The sequence below is a fragment of the Orcinus orca genome, chromosome 8, assembly GCF_937001465.1.
Source record: "Orcinus orca chromosome 8, mOrcOrc1.1, whole genome shotgun sequence".
Classification (NCBI taxonomy): Eukaryota; Metazoa; Chordata; class Mammalia; order Artiodactyla; family Delphinidae; genus Orcinus; species Orcinus orca.
Genome location: NC_064566.1, coordinates 52,863,438 through 52,883,263, shown reverse-complemented (window position 1 = coordinate 52,883,263; position 19,826 = coordinate 52,863,438). Strand labels below are relative to the sequence as shown.

Below are 19,826 nucleotides of genomic sequence, written 5' to 3'. Positions count from 1 at the left end.
CTGACCGCTCAGGGTCTGGGCAGCAGGAACTTCCGAGCCTTCTCGGAAGTGTGGTCCAGGACACCCCCAGGGCTGCCTCCCCTTGCTACCCCGTGCTGGCCACTGGGGAAGTCGGAATAACGCAGGCTATCCCCTGGGGGAGCAGGCATGTCAGTGGTGCTCCCACAGGCTGCCCAGGAAGAAGGAGGGATGCCGGGAGCCCTCTAACCAAACCTGGGGCTCAGGGGAGGCTCCCCAGAGGAGGTAACATCTGAGCGGAGACTCGAAGGGTCAGGAGGTGTTAGCCAGATGAAGGGACAGCAGGTTCTGGAGTGCTGAGGCTAGAGGAGCCAGATCCTCGTCATTTGTCTGCTAAAAACTCACTCTGACTGCAGGTGAGACCTTGGATTGGCAGGGCAAGGCCCACCGCAGGGATTCCCCATCCAGGGGAGAGGTGAGACTGGGCCACTGCCCTGGCAGTGGCCAAGGGTGTGCTGAGAAAAGGGTCTTGAGGGATGTTAGAGGCAGGTTGGGGGTGATGAGGCGGTCACTGTGCCCATGATGGGTCTGGGTGACCCCCCTGGAGACAGCAAGGAGCCGCTGGCTATCTTGATGGCCCCAGGAGAACATGCAGAGGAAAGAAAAGAGGTTTGCCTCTCAAAGATGCCCCTGCAGTTCTGAACAGTATGAAAATTCATGGTGGGGATGTGGGGGGAGGGAAATAGTTCCAAGAGCCACAGTCAGCTGAGTCCCCGGCTGGAGGCCTGGTGCAGGCAGCTCTACTTCCCTCTTTTCCAGATTTGAAATGGAAATTCCATTCCTGGGTGGGTTGTAATGCTCATTCATGGGGGGTGGGGGAGCAGAGGACACATGGGAATCAGTCCCAGAGTCGGGGTGGGGGTGGGGGTCCTGGGAAAGGAATGGGAGGGCAGGGCCCCTGCCTGCAGAATGCCCACCTGCCGTGCCTCAGTCACTGCAGCCATGTGCCCTCCTGGCACCGCTGCCCCTCCCCCAACCCCCAGTCATCTGATCTTTTTTGGAAGTCAAGACAAAAGCTGAAACCAAGGCTCAGGGAAGAGCCCTGAGTGGCTCTGGCTACAGGGCAAGTCATTGGCCAAGGCAGGGTGAATCGAGGGTCCTTTCTACATATTAGCTGCTTCCTCCCTTCCAGGGGAAGTAGGGGCAGGTGTTGTGGCCCACCTGACAGCAGAGACCCTCATCTGGGGGTTCACAGGGTGAGACGTGGTCCCTGGCTGTGGACTCTGGCCTTCTACCTCCTCTGGAAGGCTGTGAATGTGGGAGTACATATGTGAGCACACACTCCTTCCATTTTTTTTTTTTTTTGGCCACACTGTTCAGCTTGTGGGATCTTAGTTCCCAGCTTAGCGATCGAACCCAGGCCCTTGCCCGTGAAAGCGCCAAGTCCTAACCACTGGACCACCAGGGAATTCCCCACATACTCCTCCTAGGGAGGAGTAAAGCTGAGAGGATCCCCTACCTGCTGACCCCACTCCTGACCTCCCCAACCCCATGGGTGCTAAGCTGACTGCAGCAGCATCGCCATCCTATACCGTCCCCCAAGCCCTGGGCTCCACACGGCTCCGAGAGCCCCCAGCAGCTGCACCATGTCCACATGCCTCCGCAGGGAGCCACGGGCACAGAGGCTGCACCAGACGATTCCCAGCAACTAGGAGGCTCCAGGTCGGTCGGTGTGCCCAGCAAGCTCCTAACGCGCCTCCGCACTCGGACAGGAGGCTGTAATCCCTGTGCTGAGGTTAGCACTTGGAGAGTGTGGGGAGATAGGGGGTGTTAGGCAGAGGCCCTGAGCAAGGCCCAGACGTGGAAGTAGTCGGTTGGCCTGAAGCCCGGTGCCCCTATGGTGTGGCCTCTGGGGCGTTAGAGACGGGAGCTCATCCTACAGGCCTCAGCTCAGCACTGCCTCTGGGAAGCATGCCCAGACCCTCCCTGCACCTGTTAAGTGCCCACAGCACCCTTTCCCTTCTCACCCATATGCTGCACTTACAATACCGTTCAGGGGCCATGGTGGCCCCGTGGTTGCAGGGTCAGTAGACTTTCCCTATAAAGGGCTGGGCGGTAAGTATTTTAGGCTTTCTGAGCCATATGTCTCTGTCATAACTCTGCAGTTATACTTAAAGCAGCCATAGACAATACATAAATGAGTGAGTGGGCCTGCGTCCAATAAACCTTTATTTACAGACTCTGAAATTTGACTCACGTATAATTTTCACGGATCAAAACATATTTTTGTTTTGGTTTTTCCCCCCAACTACTTAAAAAATGTAAAAACCATTCTTCTCTTGTGGGCTGTATAAAGACACGTGTCTGCAGTTCTCAGAGCTCCTGGTACAAGCGTCTTCCCTTGGGTGGATTCTTGGCTTTTCTCCCAGCATGGCCCCCAAACACCAGTCTTCACTTCCACCCCAAGCAAAGAAACCAAAGAAACCGAGACTGACTGCTGCCTCCAGGCCAGAGGAAACGTCTGCTTCTCTGAACTTGCCGAAGGAAGAAAAAGAACAGCAAGAAGCAATTGAATATATTGATGGAGCGCAGAATGAAACAGACGGACTTAACGAACAAGCCAGGGAAGAGATTTTGAAAGTAGAACAGAACTATAACAAACTCCGCCCACCATTTTTTCAGTAGAGGTCGGCACTGATTGCCCAAATCCCAGATTTTGGGGTAACAGCATTTGTTAACCATCCACAGTGTCTGTACTCCTTGGGGAGTACTGCATTATTTGCAGAGGTGCTGCATTATTTGACAAGAGTCGAAGTGACAGGATTTGAAGATATTAAATCAGATTACAGAATAGATTTTTGTTTTGATGAAAACCCTTCGAAAATAAAGTTCTCTCCAAAGAATTTCATCTGAATGAGAGTGGTGATCCACCTTCAAAGTCCACTGAAATCAAAAGGAAATCCGGAAAGGATTTGACAAAATGTTCAAGTCGAACGTAGAATAAAGCCAGCAGGAAGAGACAGCATGAGGAACCAGAGAGCTTCTTCACCTGGTTTACTGATCATTCTGATGCTGGTGCAGATGAGTTAGGAGAGGTCATCAAAGATGATATTTGGGGCTTCCCTGGTGGCGCAGTGGTTGAGAGTCCGCCTGCCAACGCAGGGGACACGGGTTCGTGCCCCGGTCCGGGAAGATCCCACATGCCGTGGAGTGGCTGGGCCCGTGAGCCATGGCCGCTGAGCCCGCGCGTCCGGAGCCTGTGCTCCGCAACGGGAGAGGCCACAACAGTGAGAGGCCCGCGTACCGCCAAATCCATTATAGTACTACTTGATTCCGGACCTGGATGATGAGGAAGGGGAAGGAGAAGAAGATGATGGTGATGATGAAGAGGAAGAAGGATTAGAAGATATTGATGAAGAAGGGGACGAGGATGAAGGTGATGAAGATGATGATGGGGAGGGAGGAGAGGAAGATGAAGGGGAAGATGACTAATGGAACACTGATGGATTCCAACCTCCCCTTTTAAATTTTCTCCAGTCCCTGGGAGCAAGTTGCAGTCTTTTTTTTTCTTTTTTCTCCTCCTCTTGTGCTCAGTCGCCCTGTTTTTGAGGTCTCATTTCTCCTTTATACCATAGCTCACAACTTATTTTGGGGAGAAATACCTTGAGCAGAATTCAGTGGGAAAAGAATCTCTACCCCTTTCTGTTCCAAATTCATTTTTATCCCTTCCTGTCTCAAAAAACCTTTATGGAATCAACACCACCATGCTCTGTGGGGAAAAAAAAAAAACCTTCTGCTCCCTTAGCTCTGCTGGAAGCTGGAGGGTGCTAGGCCCCTGTGTAGTAGTGCATAGAATTCTAGCTTTTTTCCTCCTTTCTCTGTATATTGGGCTCAGAGCTTACACTGTGTCTCTATGTGAATGTGGACAGTTAGCATTTACCAACATGTATCTGTCTACTTTCTCTTGTTTAAAAAAAGAAAAAAAAAACTTAAAAAAATGAGGTTATAGAAGGTCAGCAAAGGTGGGTTTGAGACGTTTGGGTGGGTTAAGTGGGCATTTTGACAACATGGCTTCTCCTTTGGCATGTTTAATTGTGATGTTTAACGGACATCCTTGCAGTTTAAGAGGACACTTTTAAAATAAAATTCTCTCCTAATGATGACTTGAGCCCTGCCACTCGATGGGAGAAGCAGCAGAACCTGTAGGATCTTATTTGCAATTGACATTCTCTATTGTAATTTTGTTCCTGTTTATTTTAAAATTTTTGTTTCACTGCAAAGGGAAGATGATGCTCAGTTTTTTTTTTGTTTTTTTTTTTACCTGGATTTAATTCTCACTTCTACCGCTTGGTAGCTGGATAGCCTTAGGCAAGTTTCATACCTCCCTGAAATTCACTTAATTCAGTCTGTAAAATGGCATAATAACTTATTATAGCATCCTTTTAGGAATTTTAAATCAGTTCTTGAAATAAAAGTACACAATATATAGACAAGTATGGATTCCTCAATAGATGTTTGACCTTTCATTTCTCCAGTATCCCACCCGCATCAAATAAAGAAAAATACTTTTTAAAATTTACGAATATTTCATTGTTGTAAAGTTAAAGCCATAAAAATAATCAAATGGCCTACTATCATACCGTTAGAAGAAAAAAAAAAAGGTGTTCATGAGAGTTCCATATTAGAATACAAGTTTTCCTTAGGCACCTGTTTATGTATGCTATTCTGCTCTTTACAATAAATAATTAAATTTAAAAGACTTAATTCCTCACTTTTAAGACCTTATTAGTTTACAAATTACATATTGACCTATGCTAAATTTTATACCGACCCATGCTAATGAATTCAGTACAGAAAACAAAAAACACTGCACTCAAGCAAACTACATATATATATATATATATATATATATAACTTATATGAGAATTGCTACTCCAGCTTTCTTTTGGTTTCCATTTGCATGAAATACCTTTTTCCATCCCCTTACTTTCAGTCTGTATGTGTCTCTAGGTCTGAAGTGGGTCTCTTGTAGACAGCAAATATATGGGTCTTGTTTTTGTATCCATTCAGCCAATCTGTGTCTTTTGGTGGGAGCATTTAGTCCATTTACATTTAAGGTAATTTTCGATATGTGTGTTCCCATTCCCATTTTCTTAATTGTTTGGGGTTTGTTATTGTAGGTCTTTTCCTTCTTTTGTGTTTCTTGCCTAGAGAAGTTCCTTTAGCAGTTGTTGTAGAGCTGGTTTGGTGGTGCTGAACTCTCTCAGCTTTTGCTTGTCTGTAAAGGTTTTAATTTCTCCATCAAATCTGAATGAGATCCTTGCTGGGTAGAGTAATCTTGGTTGCAGGTTTTTCTCCTTCAACACTTTCAATATGTCCTGCCACTCCCTTCTGGCTTGCAGAGTTTCTGCTGAAAGATCAGCTGTTAACCTTATGGGGATTCCCTTGTGTGTTATTTGTTGTTTTTCCCTTGCTGCTTTTAATATGTTTTCTTTGTATTTAATTTTTGACAGTTTGATTAATATGTGTCTTGGCGTATTTCTCCTTGGATTTATCCTGTATGGGACTCTCTGTGCTACCTGGACTTGATTAACTATTTCCTTTCCCATATTAGGGAAGTTTTCAACTATAATCTCTTCAAATATTTTTTCAGTCCCTTTCTTTTTCTGTTCTTCTTCTGGAACCCCTATATTTCGAATGTTGGTGCGTTTAATGTTGTCCCAGAGGTCTCTGAGACTGTCCTCAGTTCTTTTCATTCTTTTTTCTTTATTCTGCTCTGCAGTAGTTATTTCCACTATTTTATCTTCCAGGTCACTTATCCGTTCTTCTGCCTCAGTTATTCTGCTATTGATCCCATCTAGAGTACTTTTAATTTCATTTATTGTGTTGTTCATCGTTGCTTGTTTCATCTTTAGTTCTTCTAGGTCCTTGTTAACTGATTCTTGCATTTTGTCCATTCTATTGTCCATTCTATCTCCAAGATTTCGGATCAACCTTACTATCATTATTCTGAATTCTTTTTCCGGTAGACTGCCTATTTCCTCTTCATTTGTTAGGTCTGGTGGGTTTTTATCTTGCTCCTTCATCTGCTGTGTGTTTTTCTGTCTTTTCATTTTGCTTATCTTACTGTGTTTGTGGTCTCCTTTTTTGCAGGCTGAAGGTTCGTAGTTCCTGTTGTTTTTTGTGTCTGTCCCCAGTGGCTAAGGTTGGTTCAGTGGGTTGTGTCGGCTTCCTGGTGGAGGGTACTAGTGCCTGTGTTCTGGTGGATGAGGCTGGATCTTGTCTTTCTGGTGGGCAGGTCCACGTCTGGTGGTGTGTTTTGGGGTGTCTGTAGACTTATTATGATTTTGGGCAGCCTCTCTGCTAATGGGTGGGGTTGTGTTCCTGTCTTGCTAGTTGTTTGGCATAGGATGTCCAGCACTGTAGCTTGCTGGTCGTTGAGTGAAGCTGGGTGCTGGCGTTGAGATGGAGATCTCTCGGAGATTTTTGCTGTTTGATATTATGTGCAGCTGGGAGGCCTCTTGTGGACCAGTGTTCTGAAGTTGGCTCTCCCACCTCAGAGGCACAGCACTGACTCCTGGCTGCAGCACCAAGAGCCTTTCATCCACAGGGCTCCTTAATTTGGGATGATTCGTTGTCTATTCAGGTATTCCACAGATGCAGGGTATATCAAGTTGATTGTGGAGCTTTAATCCGCTGCTTCTGAGGCTGCTGGGAGAGATTTCCCTTTCTCTTCTTTGTTCTCACAGCTCCCAGGGGCTCAGCTTTGGATTTGGCCCCGCCTGTGCGTGTAGGTCGCCGGAGGGCGTCTGTTCTTTGCTCAGACAGGACGGGGTTAAAGGAGCCGCTGATTCGGAGGCTCTGGCTCACTCAGGCCGGGGGGGTAGGGAGGGTCACGGAGTGTGGGGCGGGCCTGCAGCGGCAGAGGCCGGCGTGACGTTGCAGCCTGAGGCGCGCCGTGCGATCTCCCGGGCGAGTTGTCCCTGGATCCCGGGACCCTGGCAGTGGCGGGCTGCACAGGCTCCCCGGAAGGGCGTGTGGCTAGTGACCTGTGTTCGCACACAGGCCTCCTGGTGGCGGCAGCAGCGGCCTTAGCATCTCATGTCTGTCTCTGGGCTCCGCACTTTTTCGATGCTCAGTTTTAAACCTTAAAATTAAACAAGTTGCTTTGTCACAATAAAACTAAATGTGTACACACACACACACACACACACACACACACACACAAAATATGTGGCTGGTTGGATTTGGCTGTGAGTTATAGTTTGCCAACCCCTGGGTTAGAACAAGGAGCCAGACTGCCAGGCTCTGCTGTGTGACCTTTGACAAATGGCTAAACATTTCTGTGCTTCAGAATTCTCATCTGTAAAATGGGGATGATAATGATAACACTTGGAGAAAGTAAAATTGTACAACAGCTTTGGAAGACAGCTTTTGGCAGTTCTTCAAAAAGTTAAACATAGAGTTACCGTATGACCCAGCAATCCCATCCCAAAGTATTACTCAAGAGAAATGAAAATATACATTCACACAAAAACTTGTTCATAGCAGAGTTATTCATAACAACCAAAAAGTGGTAACAACCCAAGTGTCTACCAACTGGTGAGTGGATAAAATGGTATAGCTATACAATCGAATAATTTTCAGGCATAATAAGAAATGCAGTACTGATTCACGCTATAACATGGATGAACCTTGAAAACATTAAGTGAAGAAAGCGAGACGCACAAGACCATATATCATATGATTCCATTTATGTGAAATGTCCAGAATGGGCAAATCCGTGGAGACAGAAAGTAGGTTAGGTTGCTTGGGGCTGGGGGCTGGGAGTGGGGGAGTGACTGCTAATAGGTATGGGGATTTTTGTGGGATGATTAGGTCATGGGTGGGTGGCAGGTGACTGTCCTAGGGGACTTGCAAGGATGGGCCTCTGACTCCGAGAGAGACAAGGACCCACGGCAGGGCTCTGAGCAGAGGCTGACCCTCCCTGACCTAGACTACAGGGACACCTGCTGTGCTGGGGCCAGGTCCCCACCCCTCCCCTGCCTCACAGTACTTTGTTTCCTCCCCAGGACCAGCCGGGGGCCTCCATGGGCGCCTGAGGGCCGGGCGCCAGGGCCGCGGGCGCGAGCATGGTGAGACACCAGCCCCTGCAGTACTATGAGCCGCAGCTCTGCCTCTCCTGCCTCACCGGCATCTACGGCTGCCGCTGGAAGCGCTACCAGCGCTCTCACGATGACACCACACCGGTGAGCTGTGCTGGGATGCGGCCAAAGGACCCAGGGAGCCCCAGGGCCTGGGGGAGGGGTCTCAGCTTTGACACCCTGCTGTGTGGCTCTGGACAGGCCAATGCCCTTTCTGGGTGTCAGTTTCTCCTTCTGTAAAATGGGCCTATGGAAATTCCCGAATCTACCTGACTAGGTGGGCAAGGAACATGGGTGTAGCCAGTTGTTGACTCCCCTCTGACAGTGTGGGGTGTGGGCTGCTCCAAGAGGGTGGGGTCCCCCAAGGTGAGTAGAAGTTCTCAGCTTCCTGGCAGATCCTGATGGGCAGGTAAGCAGACGGGTGGCTCTTCAAGGGGAGGGTGAAGAGCTGGGCCAGGCCATCCTGGAGCCTGGGAGCTGGCAGGGCCATGGCCTGGCACCAGGGCCCAGTCACCTGAGCCACAAGCCTGCCAGGGCTGGCAGCAGGTGCTCAGCTGGATAAAGAAAGCCTCCCTTAGTGTCCGGCTCCCCAAGCCAAACCCCACGCCACACTTCCGTCCCTGGGGCACCATCAGCCATTGGATCTAGTTTCTTCTCTGAAGGAACCCAATTCCTTCAGGAGGGAACAGAGAGAGAGATAAATGGTGTTTATCTAAAAGCTCTGCTGCCTGGAAAACAACTTTCTCCTCCCTCCTGCTTGTCTGAACAAAGAGGCCAGCCTCCAAATTCAGCCAGCCCCAACACGGGCTGGAGTGGCCAGGGGCGGAGGTCAGAGGCCAAGCATCACCAGACTACACCTGGATGTGGAGGTTGGGGAAGCTTGTCCACCTCCCTGCCCTCCCTCTCTGCCTGTGCTGGTAGGGACAGAGGGACAGAGCACTCGACTGAGTCGGGAGCCTGTTCTCATGACCCCCAAATGGTAAGAAGCAGGTACCACCTGTGGGTACCTGGCCTGAGTCATTGCCGTGTACCCACTCTAGCACACAGGAGGCAACATGCCCAACTGAGGCAAGGGAGAGGAGGGACCTGCCCAGGGCAGCCTGTCCGTCCTATGTGCTGTGCTCCGAGCTCCATCCTCCCCTGAGGCAGCGGAAGGAAGTCAGCAGGGCCTCCATGTGTCAGGAGGGCAGGAGCTCGCAGTCCGCTGACACCCAGGTGTCTGTCTGTGTGCCGGGCGCTGAGCTGAGCACTGACACGTGGCCACCCCTGTTGCTCCCAAGCCCGTGAGCTAGATGTCATCGCCACCGCTTCACATGCGGAAACAGAAGCCAAGGACGTCCGTGACCAGGACAAGGTCACGCAGCTAGAGGGGGCAGAGCTCGGATCTGGCCCTGCACGGTGTCCAGCGCTCTCGGTGGGGGTGGGATGGGAAGACTGCTGAGGCTGAGGAAGGGAGGAGAAGGATGGCTGAGCTCCCAAGCAGGAAGCCCTTGGCCGTCGGAAGAGACACTGGAGGAAGGCGGCTCTCTCCCAGGGCACCTCACACCTCTTGGTGGGCCCAGGGCCAGCCAGTTCCAGGCTGTGGAATCAGGAAGTGATGGGTCTTGGCTGTGGCCCGCCCAGGGCCCAGGCTGGAGGAAGTGGTGGGTTGAGGCCAGTTTTGAGTTGACTGGGGGCCCAAGCGGCGTAGGCTCTGCAAATGCCAAGGCCTGAGGTGCCAGGTATGGGGCAATGGCCGAAGGCTGCAGGCCACAGCCTGGGAGAGGCTGGGAGAGGGGAGAGGGTTTTGCAGCAACTCTGGGTGGCAGGGCCTCTGCAGAAAGGGCTGAGCTCACCTCAGGCAACCCGCACCTCGCAGCTGAGGATGAGCGGGCGGCCCACCCCGGCCCTTAACTCAGCTCCACTCCCGCTTCCTCTCCCACTTCCTGGGTTCCAGCCTCCGCGGGCTCACCCTTCTCTCCCTGGCTCTCCTCTCTTCTCTTTTCTCTCCCCAGTCCCTCCCCAGACAGCTGGGCCAGAACCGTGATGGGGGCTGGGCTCCTGGCCTGACACAGTGAAAGCAACAGCAATCTGGTGTCTCAAAGTCAGGGCTGGTGCAGAGAAGCTGCTCTGTAAATTTTGCTGAACAAATAGAAGCCCAGAGTGAGCTCTGGGAGCGCAGGTTGGGGAGTGAAAGGAGAGCCCCTCGGGCCTGGAGAGGCCTCGGCCAGGGGGAGCGGGCCCAGCTTTGGGCCTGTGCCTTTCCTCATCCCCACCTTCCCCTCCTCCTTTGGGCATCCCCTTACCCCTCCACCCCCCATGCCCCCACCAGGTACTGCCTCCGCTCAGGACCTCTTGAGGGAGCCTCTTGTGTCTCCCAAGTCAGGGAAGCCTAGGGTCAAGTTCTTCAGTGAAGCTGAACCTCTCTGGGCCTCTTCTGTGCAGTGAGGTGACACACAGGTGGTGAGTCACAGAAGCATTCATCCTCAGGCTGGGAACGAAGTGTGAGAGTAACAGTTAATGTTAATTGAGCACCTATTGTATGCAGGGAGCTTATGGCTTACAGGCATTGCCCTGTTGATTGTTCTAACACCCTGTTGGGGCATATTTAATTGTTATGCCCTGTTTATGGATGGGGAAATCAAGGCTTGAAGCCCCATCCGTGATAGATTTGCAGCAAGAGCGTCAGGAAGTTGGAGGCTGCCAGGAAGACAGGCGGGTTTTAAGTCTGGGTGTGTTTATTTATTTATTTATTTTAAATTAATTAATTAATTTTGGGGGTGGCATTGGGTCTTCGTTGATGCGCGCGGGCTTTCTCTCGTTGCGGCGAGCTGGGGCACTCTTCGTTGTGGTGCACGGGCTTCTCGTTGTGGTGGCTTCTCTTGTTGCGGAACATGGGCTCTAGCTGTGTGGGCTTCAGTAGTTGTGGCACGTGGGCTCAGTAGTTGTGGCGCACGGGCTTAGTTGCTCCGCGGCATGTGAGGTCTTCCCGGACCAGGTATCGAACCCATGTCCCCATCATTGGCAGGCAGATTCTTAACCACTGAGCCACCAGGGAAGCCCCAAGTCTGGGTGTGTTTAAAGAAGAAAGGCAGGACTTGGGAGGAGGACTTGGGAAGTTGCCTGACAGAGAGAAGAGCAGGGACCGGGAGCATTTGGGACAAGTTGGGGAATGGCTTGAATGCCAGGCTAGGCACCCTCAGTGCTTCCCTGGTTAAGAGCTGGCCCCGCGGTACTGGACGGGGATCCTGGGGAGGGAAGAGGGGTGCAGGGAGCCTGGGAAGGAGCCCCCGCCCCGCTGCTCTCCATCCAGGTTGGCCTCCTTCCTTCCTGCCCCTCCCCGCCCCTCACATTCCCATCTCTTCCAACCCTCTGCTCACACTGTCCCCTCCCCCCAGGACACACACTTGACAAATAAGGAAACAGGAAACTGAGGACCAGAGGGATGAAATGACGTCCTCTCCTGCCCCCCAACACCGAGGAAGTAGAGGAGCCTGGCAGCAGAAGGCTGGCTCACTCGACAGCTAGGAAGCGGAAGCAAAAGCTTTTTATAACTGGGGATAATTAATTGGTTGTTGTCTGTGACTCATTACTCTAATATTGCCAATTAAGGATGGGGCAGGACAGAAGGCAGCTCTCAGGCCATCCCCACAGGGGGCCCTGAAGACTCTGCATCTGTGGGAGGCAGCACAGTGTCAAAACCAGCTTCTTTGTAGCAAGAGGGATATAGGTCAGATGCCTGGAAGAACTTCCAGCCCGAGACGTTGAAGGAGACAGTCAACTCTCTCGCACTTCTGGTATGTTTGCCTTTTGAAGGGTGTTTTAAGCTTCTTTTGACCCCCTCTGTCTTATGGACGGGGCTCCAGGAAGAGGAAGTGATTTATTCAAGCCAAGGAGTTGAAGGCACGGCTTGCACTGCGCCTGCTTGCACCCCCAGTCCCGTGCCCTCTCCCCCGTTCCACACCAAACAGTCTTGCCTGGGATGTGTTGGTTACTTACTCAATCAACAAACCTGTCCTGATACCTGCCCTGAGTCCAGGGGTCAAAGGTATATCAAACCTGGTTCCTCCCTCCCTTGAAGGGCTCCTAAGTGGGTGGGGAGCAGATCAGAAAAGACCTCCAGACCACCCAGGGTGATCACTGCCGGGGCCCAGGGACACCGCAGGCAGGAAAGCTTGCCTGAGCTGGTGTCAGAGAGAGTTAGCGCATCATGTCATGCCAGAGTGGGGAGGGCAGGGGAGCTGCATGTTACAAGAGTGTCTTGTGTTTGGGAACTGAAAGCAATTTGGCCCAGTGCAGCTCAGGTGTTAGGAGGGAGAGCGTGTGGCCAAGGGGACCTGAGCCAGAGGCTGTGCTGGGGAGCCTGCACTCCATCATGGGAGGTGGGAGCCCAGTCGGACTCGGTCTGTGCAAGGACCACTCTGGTTCAATCACGGAGAATGCGCTGAGGGGCCTTGAGTGGAAGCGGGGATGGCAGGGAGCTAGACAAGAAAGGCTGAGGCCTCAGCTAGGGGGAGGGGTCTGCAAAGAAATAGCAAAGGGAGGGATTCTAGAGACGCCTAGACGGTGCATTCAGCAGACTGGCTGCAGAAGAGAATTTTGATGATGCCTCCCGTCATCCCATGATTTCCACCTTGCTGGATGAGGCCATTCCTGGAGTCGGGAAACCATGCTGTGCCCAGGGGGTGTGTGAGAGGCCGCGCGGTCTCAGGAGTGTCCAGGAATAGCGCAGTGGGGGCGGGTGGAACACAGACAAAATACACCCCCCCCACCCCACCACTGCCTACCTCTTTCGATGGGAGCACCTCCCACCATGGCAGGAAGACACCTGCTGCTGGGAAATCCATCAGCACTCTCACCCTTCACCCTCCACACAGCCATCCCGGGATAACCTGCCTCACCCGTTCACAGCACTGCCCTTCGCTCCGCTGTCCCTTCTGCCTGGAATGCCTTCTCTCTTGTCTCTGCCTCTCAAGGCTCATCGCAGATCTCTATTCCTCTAAGAAGTGTCCCCTTCAGACAAAAGAGTCAGGCCTCCTTCACTGCCTCTCCCCTTCCCCTGGGCTCCCGCAGCATCTCAGGCCTGGGCTGCCCATGTGGGTCCTGACTTCCTGTTTCTCCCGCTGGACCGTGAGTGTGCTGAAGCCAGGGCCTGGCTCAGAGGAGGACCTCAGGCAAGGAGTGGGAGGAAGACTGAGCAGGTGACTTGAAGAGCAAGTGAGGAAGCCAGTGAGGGTGGGGAGGCTGGACCCGCGATGAGCTCCCGGGTGAGCACCCCAAGGAACATTGGGTGGTCCGGAGAGTAGGGGCGCATGCTGCATTCCAGTGCCCCGGGCTGTGGCTGACAGGGAGGGGTGCTGACTCAGCCGAGGGGCCTCCCAGGCCACCCTTGGAGGTGGGGCCAGGCTCTGCCAGTGGGAGGAGGAGGGGGTGAGTTTCCCAGCTGGCTCCCCACGTTCTTGTCCTATCAATACCACGTGGGCCTGTGGCAGGGCTATGGGGCAGGGAAGAGCGGATCTCACTCAGGAACCAAGGTGGGCTCCCTGGAGGAAGCAGCCTTTGGAATGGGCTCCAGGGTGTGACTGGAGTCAGCCAGACGCACCTGGCCATTCCTGGCTAAGGGAGCTGCGGCCTGAACTCTACCCTGCCTCCTCCAGTGACTTAGTGTGTGGCCTTAGACAAGGCCAGACCCTTTCTGGGCCTCAGCTTGCTGTGGGTGAGGTGGAGGTACAAACCCACGCCCCAAGGGTCCAGTTAGATAACAGATACCAACGTGTCTCACATCCTGAACAGGACAGACCACTGTTCCAACTTGGGGAAAACGTGTCCTCCCTACACACTTTCAAAGGGATGGCTGTTCCCTTCTCTGGTGCTTTGGGGGAGAGGGACCCAGCAGGTCAGAGAGGAGCCCTCTGAGCTCCAATTCTCCCACTTCTAAACTGGCGATGATAAGGGCCATTTTATCCTATAAACCTTGCAGGTTTGCCATGAGGATAAGAAAATGGGAGATGATATTATTGCATCCATGAGAGAGAGGCGAGGCTGGCAGAAGCTGTTGCAGCACGGGGAGCTAAGGATTTATTGCTGTAATAAAGCCAGGCCGTCGCTGGCTTTCGGGAACCCCCGCACCCCACCTCCTCCTCTCTGAACGGCACTGAGGGGGCTGGGCGTGGTCAGGCCACGCTCCCGGGAAGACGAATAAGCTCTTGTTCATGACCTCTGTGACCACCTTGCGTGTCTGCTTAGGGAGCATGTATGGGGCAGGAGGTGATGGGCGTCAGCAAGAGGCTGTGGCCACTCACCACCCTGTGGCCTTGGCCGGGCCCCCTGCAGGGCGCTGGGATAATCCCTCCTAAGGGCCCCCAGCTCTTCTGCTCACATCTCCCCAAGGGCTGACGCAAGCCACAGGATGCTCGGGGAAGGACGGGGTGCTCCAGGCTGAGCCTGGCTTCATTCTCCTGCCTAATGAGCCACTCTGAGTGCACCCTGGCAGAAGCAAGGGCAGACAGAGGCCTAATTGCCCAGCTCCCTGTAGCCCAGAAAAATAAATCCAGCCTCTTAGGCTGTCAGGAGCTGGCTGGGGGCTGGGGATTTTAATCCTTTTCCCTACTCGGCCCTAATGCTGAGATCCGTCTCAAACCTCCCTAGGCTGCCTCCTCCCCCAAATCTCCTGGGTCAGAGCCAGAGTAATCCCGCCAGGGCTGCCCAGCTCTCTCTTCTGGGAGCTCCACACACCGTTCCCAGCTGACATTCACCAGTCTCCCCGTTAGGAACTTGGCGAGGATGAAACAGGAGGATGATTAGAGGAGCTGGTGTGCCTGAGGTGCGGCCTGCAGGTGGACAGACTAGGCGGGGAGGCACCCCTCAATCGCTCTCCAGTCTCTGCAAGGCTGTGTGGTGCTGGGGGCACGGCTGGACTCTGGGGCCTCAACGCAGAGCCGGGACCCCAGGAGTGGCACAGGGAGCTGAGCTCAGCCACGTGGAAGGAGCCGTGCCAGGCGGAGCCGGCACGCGGGGAAGGGCTGCCTTGGGACAGACTAGAAAACCTAGAAACAACCCACACACATCTGAGAGCGTGCTGTGTGGTAGACAATCACGGAAATCATTGCAAATATCACAGACCGTACAGGGACAGCTGAAGTATCCATCTGGTGCAAGTAAAATTAGATCCCTGTCTCTTACCTCAAATCAAAAGAAATTCCAGATGGACGAAATGTATTTTTTTCTTTTTTTAAGCTCCTTTTTTTTCTGTTTAGGAAGCACACATTTGTTGAGAAAATTCAAATAACTCGGAAAGATGTAAAGTAAAAGAAATTCTAATCTTCATGCTTTAGAGGAAAGGCTTTGAAACCTCTCTCCATACACGTATACACACATATGGAGCTATACATAGGTAGGTAGATTACAGATTCGAGTGTAAACAAAGAGAAATTATCAGTGTAAATATGAATTAAATCTATAATCATGGGCCACCTGCCCTAAACACGATACCAAAGGCAAAGACCCATAAAGGAAAAAGGGGTAGATCTGACTGCGTAAAAATGTAAATGTTTTAAACAAAAAGCATGAAAAACAAAATTAAATTCAACTGATAAAATAAGAAAAAGTAGACAATCTATATGAAAGTTACTACTCTTACCTAGAGGAAGCTTTTATAAACCCCTAAGAAGCCAGTGGGCCCAAACAAAAGCTGCCAGGCTCTGTGCCTTTGCACCTTCCACTCCTCCCTCTGCCCTTACCTTGTCAGGTAAGCCCATTCCAGCAAGCCCATTCCTTTCAGCTTTGCTGCCTCCAGAGAGCCCTGCAGACCACCCCTTCCCCCGTAACTGGCAGTGTGCTCCTTGACAGCCCTTGCTTGCCCCATTCGCCACCCTCGTTTCTACGGTTGGCGTTGCCTGCTGGCTGGTCAGTCTTCTGTGCAGGTTGCTCAGAGGAGAGTCCAAGCCTGATCCGTCTCCCAGTGTCCAGGGCTCAGCACGTGTGTGGAATGACTGGAAGAGAGTGGTGGCGCGGGTGTGGAGGGGAGATGCTGGAATTGAGTTTGGTGTGGGGTATGAAGTAGGGGTCTAATTATATATTTTTTTACCAAATGGATGTCCAGATGTCCCAGTACCATCTGTTGAATTCTCCATCCTTTCTGTACTAATTTACCTGGTATTAATCCTGTGTCCATCCTTCCAGACCCTTCCCTGTCTTTGGGTCTCAGTTTCTCCAGTTCTTAATTGGACCTTTAGAGGATGAGGCAAGATGATCTCTGAAATCTTTTCTAACCCTGAAACTCCAAGGTTCCCGCCCTGGCTCTGCCTGTGACTTGCTGTGTGACCTTGGGCAAGGCCTTGCCTCTCTGAGCCAGTTTCCTCCTCGGTCAGACAAGGATAATTACATGTCTTGCTTCTTGTTGCTTTGGGATAGTTGAAGCTGGAGGCACCCAGAGCTGGGTGTGAATTCTGGCTCCATCATTACGTTTGCCCTTTGTGACCTTGGGCAGCTCACTTCCCCTCTCTGAGCCCTGGTTTCCGCCGACTATTCCGTCTGCTTTGCAGAGCTGTGGAGAGGGCAAGATGTGAAGCAGCGGGTAGAGGGCTCTTAGGACTGCCCCACCCCCAACTCTGCGAAGTGCTCACACAGGGCTCTGTCCTCCGTGGCCAGCGATGTGGGATCTTCTTCCTTCAGCCTTGCTGGCTCCTAGGACTGCAGCCTGCAGAGCTGGGCCTGACCTCTGCATCCCCCGACCATGGCACCGACCCTGGGCTGGGAGGGGGTGATCCGCTTGGCTGTCTTCATCAGCTGGGGATATGTGATGGAGAGCAGGGGGCGGGGAAGACTTGATAAATGTCTTCACATAATTAAAGGACTGTCAGACACGAAATGATAATTATAGGAACGATCATGGATTTGGCAACTACGGCTTACATCTGTAATCCCATTTGAGCCTGGCAGCCCTCCTGTGAGGTAGAGGTGATGTCATCCGCAGGAACAGAGGAGGAAGCTGAGGCTTGAGGTCCCGAGTGATTGGCCCGCAGCCATGCGGCTAGTGGTAGAGGGCGGGGAATGAAAATCCAGCCCTTGATTGTATTCCCCCCACGCCCTGGTCATTTGACCCATGTTCTTGCCCTTTTGCCGGACTTGTTCTCTGTGGTGTCAGAGAACCAGCTGCAGGGTGGCAGCCGAGGAGGCAGAAATCAGCTGCACCTCAGGCGGGGATGGAGGCAAGGACAACTTCTGACACCCTGCCGTTGCCAGATACTTCTGTCCAACCCTGCCGTCCCCATTTTACAGAGCAGGAAGCCGGCGCTCAGGGAGGATAAAGCAATGTCTTCTCCAAGGTCACCCATTTAGTAGGTGGCCAGTCACACCCAGCATTCCTGGACTCCCAAACACAGACTGCCTCTATCCGGCTGCTGTCTCAGAGGGAAGCATTTTCAGCCCAGAGGAGGGCCCAGCAGCACCCACAGGGAGAGTGCCCATCTCCGGAGCTGTGGGAGCAGAAGCAGGGCAAGCTCCTATCCTGGAGGACGCAGAGGCGGTCTCTGCCCCGGAGGACAGGCAGGGAACAGGAGTCCAGCGAGACAGCTCTGCCTCCGCCAGTGAACCTGAGGTCATGGGGGCACCAAGGGCAGGGAGGCGGCTCGCGCTCAGGGGCCGTCCTGACGCAGATTTCAGTCTCCAGGGTCTTCAGGGGACCCAGGGGAGGTGCTCCAGGCCCCGGGGGGACCCCAGCAGTGTGAGCAGTGTCTGTGTGCGTTCTGGCCCAGGGCCGCGGTCTGGGGTGGGCAGGGGCCCACAGCAGGCAGCACACGTCCTGTGCGGGGCTGGGCTTTGTGGCTGCAGCGCTCTGTGACCCCGTGAGCCCCAGCTGCTAATAGGCTCTCTCTCCACACACACATTCTCCTCTAAATGCAGAAGGCTGGGGGTGGGACAGAGACAAGAGGGGTGAGGAGAAGACGTGACAGCCAACAGGAGACAGTGGGCAGGAGAAACTGGCATACGGTTGCCTGTGTGGGGTGGAGGGTCTCGTCTTCCTGGAGGATGGGGGCAAGAGTGGGAGGAGACGGGATGGGGCCGGGCCTCTGGGATTCTCCGCCACAGTCACCCCTGTAACAGGGATGGAGCCCCCTGCCCCACCCGCAGCCAGGGCCCGTCCCCTTCCCCAGCTGCTCTCAGCCCTTCTTCCTTGCGCCTTGACCGTCATCCTGCTCCCAGGCAGCTGCAAGACTGGAAGGAAGGGGCTGTGGTGTCACAATGGGAGCTCCTTCCCTTGGTTCCCTGGGGACCCCAGGCTTCGCCTGAGGATAAATCTGGGGTTGGGTGATGTCCTTGTCCACTGGTGGCCCTGAGACCTCCCTGCATCCCCACCACGTCCACACCTTCTGTTCCTCACACCATGTCTGAGCACCTCCTTGTGATCCGAGGGATGTGGGCCCAGGGTGCACAGAGATACCTCAGCCATCCCTGCCCTGAAGGAGTGCACAGCCCAGTGAACTGTCCCTCAGTGTGCACCTACGGTGTGCCGCTTGATGTATATCACCTCATTGAACATCAGCCCTCCACAGTAGGGGCTGTTATTCCCATTTTATAGGTGAGGAAACTGAGGCTCAGAGGGGTTAAGTAACTCACCCAAGTGGCAGAGCCAGGTCTGTCTCCCTCTTGAGCCTGGGCTCTTTCCACCTCCACAATTCAGAATGTGATTGACAGTCAAGTTGATGGGTACCAAGAGTCTGTGCAGAAGCAGTTAAGAGAGGGAGGTCCTGGGACTTCCCTGGTGGTCCAGTGGTTAAGACTTCTACTTCCCTGCCATACTTCCACTGCAGCGGGCATGGGTTCGTTCCCTGGTAGGGGAACTAAGATCCCACATGCCACGTGGCATGGCCAAAAAAAAAAGAAAAGGACGTCTTGGGAGCTGGAGGGATGGGAGAGCTTCCTGAAGGAGAAGAAGGCTTGGCCTAGGGTGTAGACTCCAGCAAGAGAGGATAAAGGACTCTCAGGAGGCCGAACTGGGTCTGGGATTAACATGCCTGGGTCCCAGAGGGCAAGGGCTGGTTTTGCGAGAGCTGTGCGGGGCTGGTTCCCAAGGGGGCAGCAGAGGATCGCCTCCTGCCGGGGCACCTGTGTTCAACGCCCCCCTCCACTTCTCCCCGACTTGGTCACCTTGTATACGTTGCTCAATCTCTGACTCACCTCCACTCATCCATATTGAGCCTCTGTGCAAATTAGCAAAGAGCGCCCCTTCCCCAGGGATCTCGACTGTTATCTGCTCGCAAACTGTCATGATGAATAAGGACATCGCTGGTGACCGTGATGTGAGCAGCACTCCTTGCTCAGCCATATGTGGTGGCCCTTCTCTGAGTCTTGGTGTCTTTGTTTGCTCTGAGTTGGGGATAAATACCCAGGCATTGTACAGACTGTGGGAGGTGATGGAGGGCCAGTGGCTCCCCCATCCCTGCCAGCAGGGCCGTGGCCTCACAGCCTGCATCTCTGGAGCAGGGCCAGGCTGGCTTGTTGGGGGGCGGAGCTGGCTCAGGCCCCTCTCCTGTAACACGCCCTGACAAGGACCATTAGTGCCACTTGGAGCCTCTTTGTCAGTGGAGCTGCTCCCCAGGCCACTTCCTCCCCCAGTTCCTGGCCTTCCCTCCCCTTTCTTCCAGCCCCTGCCATTCAGTTTTTTCCTCTGATTGTTCTTAGAGTGACCTGCCCCCTCCATCCCTACTGTGGATGGGGCCTCTTTATCCCCATGTACAGGCTCCC

General features: G+C 53.1%; 1 protein-coding gene and 1 pseudogene across 9 annotated transcripts in view; both read left to right on the top strand.

The window, feature by feature from the left end:
• The window catches only part of GDPD5 (glycerophosphodiester phosphodiesterase domain containing 5), a 92,389-nt gene that overhangs the window by 41,422 nt on the left and 31,141 nt on the right, over positions 1-19,826 (top strand). For 7 of the 9 annotated variants that reach the window (XM_049712927.1, XM_049712924.1, XM_033405748.2 and 4 more), the window contains one exon: positions 8,031-8,207. The exons of the other annotated variants lie outside the window; for them this stretch is intronic. In XM_049712927.1, the coding sequence (XP_049568884.1) occupies positions 8,091-8,207 (117 nt within the window). In that variant the 5' untranslated portion in view covers positions 8,031-8,090. The remainder of the gene's footprint in view (positions 1-8,030; positions 8,208-19,826) is intronic. 9 annotated transcript variants of the gene reach the window in all.
• LOC101282347 (protein SET-like) lies at positions 2,175-3,837 on the top strand (annotated as a pseudogene).